This window comes from Scyliorhinus canicula, chromosome 9 (assembly GCF_902713615.1).
Source record: "Scyliorhinus canicula chromosome 9, sScyCan1.1, whole genome shotgun sequence".
In the NCBI taxonomy this organism is placed as follows: Eukaryota; Metazoa; Chordata; class Chondrichthyes; order Carcharhiniformes; family Scyliorhinidae; genus Scyliorhinus; species Scyliorhinus canicula.
Genome location: NC_052154.1, coordinates 144,170,765 through 144,185,524, shown reverse-complemented (window position 1 = coordinate 144,185,524; position 14,760 = coordinate 144,170,765). Strand labels below are relative to the sequence as shown.

Genomic DNA, 14,760 nt, shown 5'->3' with positions numbered 1-14,760 from the left:
CCAGCTGAGAGTTTGATCCGACTGTCAGGGCAGGTCCACATGTTGCTGGGCCTACACACGGCTTGTCTGGGGAATCAAACCTTGATTGAAGATTTAGCCTGGGGCCATGAGGGACGCAGTGTATGTATGTTGCTGATGGAGAGGCTGTGCACAGACGGGGAGAAACGTATGCACTGGCTTTCCTTTCTGCTCTGCTGCTAGCCAGCGGTGTGGGTTGAAAATGAAAAACCAGCTGGTGCACAAAAAGAAGGATGTATGCCAACTATTCGCCACACATGAGATGAATCACATCAACATAGCTCATATCCTTCATAGTTGGGATTTTTTGCACCTTTCACAGTGGAAATATGTTTCTTTTGATGTGATTATGAGAATTGAGACATTTATCAATCAAACTTGGTTCATTGGTAGCACTTCCATTTCTGGGTCGCAAAGTCCCACACCAGAGATTTGAACACAGAATCAAACTACTACTCCAGTGCTGTACTGTGTGGAGTACTGCACGGTTGGAAAGTGTTGTCTTTTGGAGAAGACATAAAATTCAGGCCATATCTGCCCTTGAGTGAATGTAAAGGATCCTACTACACTTTTCGAAGATGAGCAAGAGAGTTCTCCAATGACTATGTATCCTTCAGCCAACATCACTTCTCAACACAAACATACTTTCTCATTAGCTAATTGTGTGAGCTTGCTGTGCACACAATGGCCACCACATTTTCTACATTGCAACAGTGACGACACTGCTTCCAGCCACTTTGCACTCATGAAAGACACCACATGAATATAAGTTCGTTATTCCGACCATTTCCTGAAAATTCGATTTTTGAGCATTAGCTGTGCCTTTGAAGGGTTGGGTGAATCCAAAATAGTTTTCCCTTTACACTATCCCTTCCCACCCCAAGTTCTTTTGAATGTTCTGCCATCCATATTTTGATATCAAAACAGCTGAATAGGGAGGCACTTTCTATTTGAGCTTCTAAGCTGGAAGGAGAATTGATTTTTAGAAAGCAACAGAATTTGGGTTATCTTTTTATTCAGTAAAAGAGGAAGAAATAGTTTGAATAGAAAATACTTTTTTTTCCCGCTGAGGGCTTTTCCCCTTTTAGTATCAGAACAAAAACACAATCTCCTGCAGGGAGGGCTAGGCTAACATGGCTACAGATGACAAGTGGCAGGCAATGGCCATCTCCAACAAGAGGATTTTACCATCTCCTCTTGACATTTTTAAAAAATAATTTTTATTCAAATTTTCACAAAAAAGAAAACAGCGCCAGAAAATTAAAAGAACAAAAAGAACAAACCACCATAAATACAAAAGAGAAACAATAAATAAACGCCTGTCGTTAGCGAAGATTCAACATAAAACAAAAACAAAGAACCCCCCCCCCCCCAGGTTGCTGCTGCTGCTGACCGTTTGATTTTACAGTTCTGCCAGGAGATCTACGAATGGTTGCCATCTCCTGAAAAACCCCTGCACTGACCCCCTTAGGGCAAATTTTACCTTCTCCAATTTAATAAATCCCGCCATTTTGTTGACCCAGGCCTCCACGCTTGGGGGCCTCGCATCCTTCCACTGAAGAAGAATCCTCCGCCGGGCTACTAGGGACGCAAAGGCCAGAACACCGGCCTCTTTCGTCTCCTGCACTCCAGGCAACCCCTGCAACCCCAAATATTGCGAGTCCCCAGCCTGGATTGACCCTGGATCCTACCACCCTCGATACCGTTCTTGCTACACCCTTCCAAAACTCCCCCAGCGCTGGGCATGCCCAGAACATATGGACATGGTTTGCTGGGCCCCAGAGCACCTAACAGACCTGTCCTCACTCCCAAAAAACCGACTCATCCTTGTCCTGGTCATATGAGCCCTCTGCAGCACCTTAAACTGTATGAGGCTAAGCCTCGCACATGAAGAGGAGGAGTTCACCCTTTCCAGGGCATCCGCCCACGTCCCCTCTTCAATCTCCTCTCCCTGCTCCTCCTCCCATTTTCCTCTTGACATTTAATGGTCTTACCATCATGGAATTCCCCACTGTCAACATTCTGGGGTTACCATTGACCAGAAACTGAACTGGACTCGCTATATAAATACCGTGGCTACAAGAGGCAAGGAATCCTGTGGCGTGTAATCCACTTCCTGACTCTACCAAGCCTGGATGAGTGCAGCTCCAAAAACACTCCAGCTCGTACACCACCCAGGATACACCAACTTGCTTGATTGGCACCCCTTCCTCAAATGTTCAATGACGAATAGTGGCAGCAGTGTGTACCATCTGCAAGATGCACTCTGGGAACTCACCAAGAGTCTTTAGGTGTCACCTTCCAAACCCACAACCAATGCCATCTAGAAGGACAAGGGCAGTAGATACATACGAACACCACCACCTGGTGGTTCCCCTCCGTGTCACCCATCATCCAAACTTGGAAATATATCGGCGTTCCTTCACTGTTGCTGGATAAAAATTCTGGAGCTCCTCCCTAACAGCGCCGTGGGTGTACCTAATCCTCCAGGATTGCAGTGGTTTTGGAATGCAGCTCACCACCACTTCGAGGGCAAATAGGGATGGACAGTAAATGCAGGCCTAGCCAGCGATGCCAAAATCTCATAGATTAATTAAAAAGGTACCCCAGGCACCACAAAGGACAGCATATTATCCCTAGTGTACAGGAGAGCCCCAACCATCTTCCTCCCCCATTGGTGATTGCTCCATCTTCTTCAGCATTGCTAAAATGTGACCACCATGTTCAGAAAAACATGCGAATAATGTGTCCAAATACCCAATAAATCAGATTGTGGCTCAGCTGCTAAGTTAGATATAAAATTCTTGAACGTGTATATACTTCCTGCCATTTCTCTCACAAGCTTGGCTTTAATTCTGGCAGTACTGTGTGATGCATGATACGCTTGGATCATTATTTGAAGTTCAAGATCAGGTGTACCTCCTGATTAATAGACTCTCCCGAACTGAGTTCTCTTCAGTCCAACTCAAACCTCAGCTAAAGGAGTGAAATCAACCAGAACTATTACCTTATTCCTGATACTTAGTTTTTAGCTAGATTGTAATTTCCCCAGATATTCTAACGTTTCAGGTGAAGCTCCTCTGTAAATATTCCCCCACCATGAGCGAATACAGATCTGATTCATGAGTCTTTGATATGGAAGACTAACTGACACATTAAGTTTACAGGTACACAAATGTGTTATAATAAAGTGTGCAATCTGATTATATGAAAAGCATAAATCACAAAGCAAGATACATTTCAAAAGAAAAGGTAGCTAGTTCCTATTTCTGAGAATTCAACTTTAGGCTTGTTACAGATGAGATTTGTTAGGTGTGTATTTCTTATCAGTGCGTTCACATTGTTATGAAGGGAATTAGCCACATTGGCTTCATGGTTACTCCTGTTAGAATACGTTTTACTGCATTTTTACCTCTTATTACACAGTACGAATTAATATAATCTGACCCTTATTCCTTCACAACTGAATCTCATCCACCTCTGCTGCAGTTCTTCTGTTCACAATTCGTGTAAGCTTCTCAATTTTACAAACATATTTATTTTAATCTGTTGTGTTGCACATATTCATATTGTTAATGTTCCAAGTACTTCAGCTTTTCTTTCTATTTTTATGGAATGAGTCTGGACAGAATCTGCTGAATGAAGCAGACAACATAGCTCAAGATGTCCACAGTTCACTGAGCACCGGATAAAGCAGTGGCAAATCATACAGCCCCATCTGCACTATCCTGTGGCTGAGGGACTGGAGAAAGATTTACTCTGCATTACATGCCACATTGTCACCACATCGAGCACTCCTGTGCCTCAGTGTGGGAACATGTTTGCTTTCTCATAAATCACCAAACTTTCTTAAAATAACAATACTTTATTGCAAGAACTATTCTAATTCATTTTGAGAGCACTAGGTTTGTATTTGTTATTTCTAAGTATGCAATGTAAATGTTTTAATTAGGCTGCGTAATCTTTTCCATGGAATGGAGGAGAATGCTCCCGCTCGGTACATCGTATATTGCAGTCTCGTCAAGGTAGCAACAGCATGTAATGCTATTCAATACATTCCTTCTGATCTTGACCAGGTAAGTCACACTCTCTTCAAATGCTTTGTTTATTAGTACCATTCGCTGCTTTTGTGTGCATTGAAGCTTGTGTGGGCAAAGTTAGTAGGAGCGAATTTGTTCCAGGCCATTTCTTTTTATTTTTAAAATTTAAGAGTACCCAATTACTTTTTCAAATTAAGGGGCAATTTAGCGTGGTCAATCTACCTAACCTGCACATCTTTTGGGTTGTGGGGATGAAACCCATGCAGGGGAAAACGTCCACAAGGACAGTGACCCAGGGCCGGGATTCGAACCCAGGTCCTCAGTGCCAGAGGCAGCAATGCTAACCACTGTGCCACCATGCTGCTCCTATTCTAGGCCATTCCTTCTATTGTTACAGTACTATTGGTGCCAGAGCATTTCTACTGTGCACTAAATTACATGCATGCACTTTGCAGCACAGATATTATCCCACTGACAGGAAGCTCTGGCTAGTTTTCAAGCGATCATCTTCGACATTGTCATTTATACTGGGGCAGAAAGTATTGTGAACAGGAGTGTATGGTCTGTTTACTGTTGGTCAAATTTACTACCTTGGGGCATGTTGGTTATGTATCAATGATGTGTGATAAATCATGAATCACTGGTGGGATGGGGGGAAAGGGGAATTGATAATCTGTCTTCTGCGTAAATGGACAACCTAGGTAAGATGTAGAATTTATCTTGTGCGCTGTCATTGCAGCTACTTTCATGGCCTTGTGGTCTATATAGTGGAAGTAATAAAGATCAGTGAATAAGCAGTTATGGTTTTCCCTAGGTTCGCAAATGGATATCTGACTGGAACCTCAGCGTAGACAAGAAACACCATGTACTGCGACTGCTTTATGAAGCACTGGTGGACTGCAAAAAAAGGTATTGACACATTTGGTCAAGAAAAGCAATTAATTATAGGAGTTGATGCACTTGACTATTTTCTAACCATTATAGACTTTGAGGTATTTGCAGGTTAATGGCGTTGGGTACAAAACTATGATCTAATTGAATGGTAGAACAGTCTTGAGGGGTTGAATGGCCTACTCCTGTTCTGTTACACGAGGGAGATATTAGGAAATTGGGTCTTGAAATGAGACCCCAATATAGCAGCCAATTTAGGGGTTAAACAGATTGAGGGGACAAAAAAACCTATTAGCACAGAGTCAGAGGGATATGCCCACATGGCCGAGTTACATTGTCCCAGTCAGACTTTAAACTCTTTAGTGGAAAAACACAGGATGCTTCAGATGCATCATTCTTTGGGATACTCCTGTCTGACCAGCTATAAGCCCATTACAGAGTCAGAAGGCCTCTTTATTCATCAGTGGGAGGTTGGTTGCATATCAATAGCGTGGTCTGTCTTTTGTGTAAACAAGAGTGGGTGATCAAACAGCCAAGACAATACTGATGGGTTCAAACCTGGAAACCCCAGCAAAGAACCTTTGTTTTGGGGCTGGGTGGAGCTAAGTGAAAGAGAGAGTGAGAAAGAATGCTGTTCTGGATAGTTTCAAGGCAGAAGGCTTTGGAAATTGATCGAGAAAAGTCATGAAAGTTTCCACCAAGGCAGGCTTTGGAAAAGGGTTCTGAAAGAATGTCCCTAACAGAAGAAAATTTGCTTCCGAAATGCAAGTATTGCTTTTGCCCAACTGTGTATTTATTCAAAGTCTAATGGGAACTAGGTGTTATGGTGAAGAAACTACATATATATGTTAGTGTTAGAGTTGAAGTTTAAAAGTTTAAATTTATTTTCTTTTTTAACAAAGTTTGTGTTCTAAAATAACCAAGCTCTATTTCTTATGTTATCAGTCTTGGAACAAATCAATCTTTCTGCACCATCTTAAAACGTTAAAAGGTTATGGCTCTGGTTCAGCCTCTTAGCCACTTTTGAGAGCTGACCAGGTGTCCGTAACAGTTCCTATTTTGCATTATCAGTTAAACTAATTGAATAAATTGCAAGTTGAAAAGTACCTTTCCAGTAACTGCTTATTTTGAATGTACTTGCACAAGGACTTCAGTACGCCAGTTAGGGTGGGAGTTCTGCTCGATGTATCATACATTATTATAGCAGATTACTCTGTCCATAGTAAATGTAAAGGCTATTAATATTGAGGCAAACAGTTGTTGCGTGCAACTATTGGCAGGAAACAATTAAAGCACTCGTTATTCCTCTTTGCAACATCCTGCTCACTGTCTGTATGTCATAACTGCCAGCTTTTGCATTGGGTCTCTGAGATCCAGCTGCTGTTTTGTGTTTTCACAGAAACGGTGGCATGTATTTCCAATGACGTTTTTGAAATCCCTTGCCCCCCCCCCCCCCCCCCCCAACCTTTCAAGTTTCTGCATGAGACAATATTGATCTGTTCAAGCTTTGTTCTTATTCAGAACCGAGCTGTTGCGGGTGATGTCAGGAAACATTTCTTCACGTTGATGGTAACGGAGATCTGGAATGCCCCCATCTCCAAAAAGCTGGGGGTCAATTGAATATTTAAAAACAGAGGTTGATAGCTTTTTGTTAGGCAGTGGGTATTAAGGGATGGGGAACTAAGGTGGCTATCAGCTAAAATCTAACTGAATGGCAGAATGGGTTTGAGGGACTGAATCACCTATTTGTGTGATCCTTCCTCATTTCTGACCATTCTTTTCTGGGTTGGTAGACCTTTTCTGCAAAACCCCTGGTACAAATCTCCACAACTTATTGCTCTATCTATTTCTCTTTCTATTTTCTCTCCCAGCTGATAGGATATTGACATATAAAAAGACATTTGCCAGAAGAGAGCTGAGGTTTTTAAAAAAAATGCACTCTGAAGGTTGAAATGATCTTTCCCTCAGGATCATTGTTGAAATGTAATAGTAGAGTTGAGGTGTTTGTCTTTGGGACGTTATAGTGATTTGCCTGCCATTCTGAGGCCTTTCATTGGTGAGCATTGGAATGCAATCTGATCACTTTCAATTTTTCTTTACGTTAGTGAATGTAACAAGTAGAGATGGAAGAGCATGCAAGGATTCTTGAAATCTAAAATATAGATGAATCCTAAAGACTAGCTAGAAAGAAAGGTGGTGTTTTTATTTAACAAAATTATGTGTAAAGCCATCTATACCATTTCATGGTCTAGATTCTATTGGATTGCAAACTTAGTTTAATATTCTTCCTAAAGCAGCTCAAAATGGTTGGAAACGTCATACCCTTCAACATAAAGATAGCACCTACTGGCAATTTTTATTTTTGCTTCAGTTTTTGTGGGTGTCCAAGTTCTCATTGGTGTAACTTTAAATGTTATAGGATAGAAAATTAGAGGCAAACCAGTTTGAGGTCCAAACCATCAATGAAGCTGATTCCGGGCCAGTATGTGTTTCATTCAACTTAATTATCAAATCTTAGAAATTGCAGCACGGACAGAGGTCCACCAATGCATCACGCCTGTGTAGGTGATGGTTGGTCAATTAAAGCTACATCCTTTCATCCTGTATTTTCTCTGAACAGCTTGAAGTTTTTATCCAAGCTCCCATTATATATACATCTATAGAATACCTACAGTGCAGAAGAATGCCGTTTGGCCCATCAAGTCTGCACCGACCCTCCGAAGGAGCATTCCACTTCGAACCAGCCCCTGCCTTATCCCCGTAACCCCACATGTTGATTGTGACCAATCTACCCAACTGCATTTATTTGGACCGTGGGAGGAAAGCGGAGCGCACGGAAGAAACATGCACGTACACTGGGAAAACGTGCCAATTCCACACACACAACCCGGATCCCTGGTGCTGAGGCAGCAGTGCTAACCACTGCCACCGTTTCTTCCTTATGATAAAGCATTCTAATTCCCCTCTGCATTTCGCTCTTAACTTTATGCCCAGTTGCTGTCCATTCAATATCAAATGGAAGCTGTGTGTCAGAACCATTCACAATTTTTACTCCTCCCATTAGCTTTGGGAGATGAACTCCATTTGTATTGTGCGTTAATGCATTAAAGTTGGAAGTTTCACTTAATGTGCCAATTAAACAATGAGATAATAGGAAGTGGGGGTGGGTGGGGGAAGAGAGGGAAGGTTCTCGATCAACTTAATGTGGTGATTGCGGTTTCCCTAACCCAGACTGTACCATATAGTATCTCGTTATCTGGAGGACTGGACCTCTGCATCACAGGATTGATTAGTCCTCAAACTATTTGTGGGTTGAACAACAGGGCTACCAGTGTGGGCAATGGTCCAAATCAACAAGTGGGAAAATCTCAAAGTCAGGAACTGCATTATGAGACCGTCTCAGTGCAGTGTGAGATTTCCTGGTGTAAAATCTTTCCCACTATTAACACCTGGAAACAAGCTGCACCGTGAAATTGGTCAGGGACATAATTAAAAAATAAAGCCACAGGTTAAGCATACATTTTTCCTTGATTGCTTGCAATAGCATCGAAGATTTGTTGACCATTCCTAATTGTTCTCGAGGAGATGATGGAGAGCTGATTCACTGAACTGCTGTAGTCCATATTCCATAGGTATACTCACTGTTAGGGTGGGGATTTCAGGACAGTAATGACAAATGGCCATATAGTTTCAAGACTTGGAGATGTGTCTGCTGTCCTTGCTATTCCAGGTGTTAAAAGTTAAGTGGGCAAGCTTTGGGAGTCGGGAGGTGAGTTGCTTGCCAAAAATTTCCAGTCCCTCTTGTAGCCACAGTATTTATATGACTGATTCGGTTAAGTTTCTGGTTGATGGTAACTTTCAAGATGTTAGTGATTGGTATGCCATTGAGTGTTATCAGGAGGTGGTTAGATTTTTTTCTTGTTGGAGATGATCACTCCCAGGCACTTGTTTTGCATGAGTCTTTCTTGCCGCCTATCAGCTCCAGCTTGAATGTTGTGCAGATCTTGCTGCATGTAGGCATGGACTGCTTCAGTATCTGAGGGGCTCCTAATGGCACTGGACACTGCCATCATCAAGTATTTCCATTTCTTATGATGGAGGAAAGGGAACCGGTAAAACAGCTGAAGGTGGTTGGGCCTGTGACACTACCCTGAGGAACACCTGTAGCAGTGTCATGGGGTTGAAATGATTGACATTCAACAACCATCCCTATCTTTCTTTATGCTTGGTATGAATCCAACGTGTGGGGCGTTTTCCCCAGATTCCAATTGACTTCAATATTTTCAGAGCTCCTTGATTCTGCATTCAGTCAAATTCTGTCCTGATGATGTCAAGGGCACCTCGTGTTGGAATTCATGTTTGGATCAAGGCTGCATTGCCTTGATCCAAACCTCATTGAGTCGGCTTGAAAATACTGTTGATGATGCCTATCACTTGCTTATTAGAATAGACTAATGGGGCAGTAGTTGGTTTGGATTTGTCCTGATGTTTGAGGACAGGATGTACTCTAGCTAATTTTTCACATTGGGTGGATGCCAGTGTTACTTGGGGCCACCTGCATCAGACTCCGTCTGGCTGATATGTCCTTCACACCTCTGTTATGGAATGACTGAAACACTCTTGGTGATCGACATTGATCTTCGCAATCTAGTGTCCATTCTGTACTCTTACTACTGCTTTGCTTCTTCAAAGTGGTGTTCTACATGGCGGAGCACTGATTCATTGCAGCAGGATGGTGGTTGGAGGTTTCATTTCCCTTGTTTGACCTAATGCCATGAATCCTCGTGGGGCCCAGAGTCAACACTGAGGTGTCCCGGAGCTGCTGTTTCCTAACTGGATGCCACCATGCTTACACCTCTGGTCTATCCTGCTGGTGGGACAGGACATACTGGGGGAAGGTGATGACTGGGGTCTCTGATCTTTTGCTGTATGTTTTGATGATTATGACCATGACAAGGTATTTCTTGACCAGGCTCTTGTACCAAAATTGAAAAAGCTGTCCCAAGTCCTGGATAGTGAGGACTACTTTACAGGATGATCTGGCTGGTGTGTGCTTAAGTCGATAGCCCATCTGTTTTTATTTAACATTTTTGGGCGGTTTTAAGCAACTTAGTGGCTTGCTTGACCATTTCAGAGAGCAATTAAGAGGCAGCCACATGTTGCGGATCTGGAGTCATATTTATACTAGATCAGGTAATGCTGAAAATGTGGCGAATAAAATGATTTAAAAAACACAGAAAATGCATCAGTGAACCAGAAGGTTTTCTATGACAATCTGGTCCCTTCATGATCGTCATTACTGAGACTAGTTTTAATTTCTAATTTGTTGATTAACGGAATCAATAATAGTTCATAAGAAACAAATTGCAGAAACTCAAATGTTGGTTTCTCTCAATCAACTTTTTTCAGGGATAGAAAAGTTGATAAATGTGCTTGGGTTCATCGGTTTAATCTTTTCACCAATTGACTACATCTGATTGCTCAAGGAAAACCCTGTACTTAAATCAAAAGTGTGATCACTACTGGTTCTTGAGCTTCATCAAAAATTTCGTATCAATTAACTGTATAGGTGGAAACTCTAAATAATCTTACCTAGTTTCTTCCACTATTGATTTTTGTATTTGATTTTTTGAATGTATATTTAATTTACATATGGGATAATACAGCAGATGGTGAGTTGAAAAGGAGTTGCACATCAAAGGGTTGAATTAAGAGCAAAGCTTGAGCAGCCTATCTGTCATCTTGTGCCCAAGATGCGTTGCTTTGTTTGAACACGATCCAGAATATCTTCCTGTAGATCATATAGAAATTTAATGCATGACAAAAGGACAGAAATTCAGTAGGCGTGCTGCTTTGTAAACCAAATCTGCTGCAACTTTTTAAGGGCTATTTTACAGAATTGTTTTCCAAGTCAGAGCTGTCTTCCTAATGCTGTTTTTTTTCCAGCCCTATAGTGCTCTGGTGCCATGATATTAAAAGGCTACTCCCAACAGGAAGGAAAAATTTGGTACCTGCTAAGCTGTCGACCTTGTTTACACTGTAGTTAAGGATTGACAATTTGTCTGAAACTCCCAACTATTGGGATTTCACACTCCAGTTCCCAGTATAGTCAGCAATAAGATGCTTATCTGACTGTGTTGACACTCCAGCTTAATTAATTTGCTTGACATGAGCAGTGACATTATACTGAATTACATCATTTACTGTGCAATATTGTTACATAACCTAAGCAGCAATCTTCATTTTGCTGTAATTGTCTGGTGTTTGGTTTTTCAGAGGTGTTTCTTCTGTCTCCAGTTATCAGTTGTGTATGAAAATTTCTGAGGCTTGTGTTTCCCTGAGGAAAGTTCAGGTGTACGCAAAATGGTGGCAATCTGGAGTCTCCTTTATCTTTCCCCCCCCCCCCCCCCCCAAAATTAAAACTGTTGGCGTGGGGGGGGGGGGGGGGTCAGTTGCAAAATTTCAAAACTGGGAGTGATTGACTTTTATTAAGGCTATTGAAGGTTATCGAATCGAGCAAGGAGTATGCAGCACTCTCTTCTCCAAGTCAGTTGTAAGTTCAAGTCCCATTCTGGGCCTCTCCAGTACAGCACTGAGGGAGCAGTGCACTGTCTGAGGTGTCGTATTTCAGATGAGACGTTCAAGCAAGCTGCATTCAAATATACATGACCCTGGTACTATTTTGAAAAAGAGCAGTTGTTCGAGCGCTAATTGTCCCTCCGTCAGCATCCCAAAAATAGGTAATTTGGTCATTATCACATTAGTTTGTGGGAGTTTGCTGTGTGCAAATTGACTAACATATTACGTATATTGCAACAGTAACAACACATCAGAAGTACTTTCTTAACTGTACAGTGCTTTTGGATTTTCATCAAAGGCGCTATGGAAATGCAAATCTTTTAAGAAAAAAAAACACTTTCTAAAATCCTCAAGCGTACAAAATAAATATAAGTTTGTGTAGATGCTTGGGTCTTCAATAGGATTGCCAGGGTTCAGTGCTGACACTAAACTACAGGTTGACATGCCCTGCTTCAAATTTCCATTCAACTATTTGGACTTTAGAACATAGAAAAATACAGCACAGAACAGGCCCTTCGGCCCACAATGTTGTGCCGAACCTTTGTCATAGATTATCATAGAATTTACAGTGCAAAAGGAAGCCACCCGGCCCATCGAGTCTGCACCAGCTCTTGGAAAGAGCACCCCACCCGAGGTCAACACCTCCACCCTATCCCCACAACCCAGTAACCCCACCCAACACTAAGGGCAATTTTGGATACTTAAGGGCAATTTATCATGGCCAATCCACCTAACCTGCACATCTTTGGACTGTGGGAGGAAACCGGAGCACCCGGAGGAAACCCACACACACACGGGGAGGATGTGCAGACTCCGCACAGACAGTGACCCAAGCCGGAATCGAACCTGGGACCCTGGAGCTGAAGCAATTGTGCTATCCACAATGCTACCGTGCTGCCCTTAAGAACAAATTAATCTACACTCCATTATTCTACCATAATCCATGTACCTATCCAATAGCCGCTTGAAGGTCCCTAATATTTCCGACTCAACTACTTCCACAGGCAGTGCATTCCATACCCCCACTACTCTCTGGGTAAAGAACCTACCTCTGACATCCCCCCTATATCTTCCACCATTCATCTTAAATTTATGTCCCCTTGTAATGGTTTGTTCCACCTGGGGAAAAAGTATCTGACTGTCTACTCTATCTATTCCCCTGATCATCTTATAAACCTCTATCAAGTCGCCCCTCATCCTTCTCCGTTCTAATGACAAAAGGCCTAGCACCGTCAACCTTTCCTTGTATGACCTACTCTCCATTCCAGGCAACATCCTGGTAAATCTCCTTTGCACCTTTTCCAAAGCTTCCACACCCTTCCTAAAATGAAGTGACCAGAACTGCACACAGTACTCCAAATGTGGCCTTACCAAGGTTTTGTACAGCTGCATCATCACCTCACGGCTCTTAAATTCAATTCCTCTGCTAATGAACGCTAGGCACCTCTGATTTCTGTCATCTTGCAGTTAACAATATTCCGGGAAGATGAAAACTAACGTATTCTGCTATGCCTGGCAGAAACCTACACTGAAACCTCAACAGTACTACAATATTGATACCATGTTGAATCTATCCTGCCCAATCTTTCAATAGGTTGGCGAAGATTGATATTTGGAATGGTTCTTCCGTCAATTTCTAATGACCTCTTTAATAAATAAAGTTAGCAAGAGGTGTGCTTTCTGTTGTTGGGTCAATGCACTGGCAACACCGGGGGTACTTCATTTGGAATGTTGCTTATCTTTTGATTTCAGGAAAGAGGCAGGAAATGGGGGCTAATTACTTAGTGCTTTCAAAGAACTGGCACAGGCATTGTGGAGAGAATGGCTGCCTCTTGTGTTTTATATTCTTGCTAAGACAGGTTATATAATTTTTTTAAAATCCCATTGCAGTGATATTTAGAGTTTGAAAGTGTCACATCACTGTCGGAAATTAAGAACTGACCCAGTTTGTAATTCTCTCAATATAATTTTGCTCAGTGTCTCAAGGGATGTTGTCACTTCCTATAAAACATGATGTATGTGTTTTTGTATTTTTTCTTCACTTTGTAGTTTTGATCTTTTTTAATCTTTTGATCTGCATACTTAAAACCAACATCTTAAACCCCAGCTGGGTAACATGGAACACAATTTATGCCTTCTGTAGTTTGTTATAGTCTTCCATGTCAGACTCTAGGACATTTGGATCTAGTTTCCTGGAAAGGCACTCCAAAATGGCAATCCTAAATTGTAACAAATTTGATGCATCAATGTGCTGGTTTTAGCAGAGATAAATTGTACTTTTGTTTTAATCAACAGTAGTGCCACTTTTTCCCTTTCATAAAGCAGCTGCGAATCATATTAACTTGCTTTGAAAAATAAATGCTAAACCACTTGAATGTCACGATGAAGTATGAATTAGTTCTGTGTCCTAGGAAGTGACTCAGAGAAAGTCTTTAAAGTACACAGGAATGCAGCCTTATTTCTTGTATTTTTAAAGGCTAAACCTCTGCATACTTACAGATATTTTGCCAAATGAATAACGAGCCAAGATTACAAGTGTGTGCACTGAAATGAGCAGACCAGTCATGCACTCAACAACTTTTTGATCCAGTTTTCTAGTGCCATGATTATCTAAATCAATAAAACTAAGTTAAGAAAGACAAACGGTGCCATTGGTTTGTGCTGTTTATCAACTGCCCCAGCTCACTTTAAGTGGGAAGTAAATGTAAAGCAAATTAGAGCAGTAATTTCTTTTATGTCGAGGAGTTTGTCTTGCTTTGATTTTGGGCCTCAGTTCATTCAGAATTTGTAAAACATGATTCTTGGTAGGTAATATAGTAATCTATGCAGATGATAAAACCTTTTTGTTTACAAAATGGTTTCACTTACTGCATAATAAAATTCTTGCAAATCCACACTGCTTTAAAAATGCGTTTTTTAAAACACAATGCTTATAATTTGCTTATAACCTATCACTGCGGTTCTGTATGTGTATTGGGCTTTAATGTGTAAGCTTATAATAGTATGGAAAAATAAAATTAACTTGGAGCTTGAAATCTACAACTGTGGCAAATGTACATTTGGCTATTCTTGAGGACTTTTAGCAACTTCTGTAGAAATATTTTATTTTGCACCGTGCTACTAATGCAACTGTAGAGATGATTGTCAGACTTTTTAAAAATGTCACATTTGACATTGATCACATGACTCGCCACTGCTTTGGCCCCCAGGGGACCAGGCTCCAAGTCCACAT

General features: G+C 41.5%; 1 protein-coding gene across 1 annotated transcript in view; it reads left to right on the top strand.

The window, feature by feature from the left end:
* Nucleotides 1-14,760, top strand: part of eif3m (eukaryotic translation initiation factor 3, subunit M) — a 62,520-nt gene that overhangs the window by 17,940 nt on the left and 29,820 nt on the right. The window contains exons 4-5 of the mRNA XM_038807844.1: nt 3,971-4,094; nt 4,873-4,967. Coding sequence (XP_038663772.1) covers nt 3,971-4,094; nt 4,873-4,967 — 219 coding nt within the window. The remainder of the gene's footprint in view (nt 1-3,970; nt 4,095-4,872; nt 4,968-14,760) is intronic.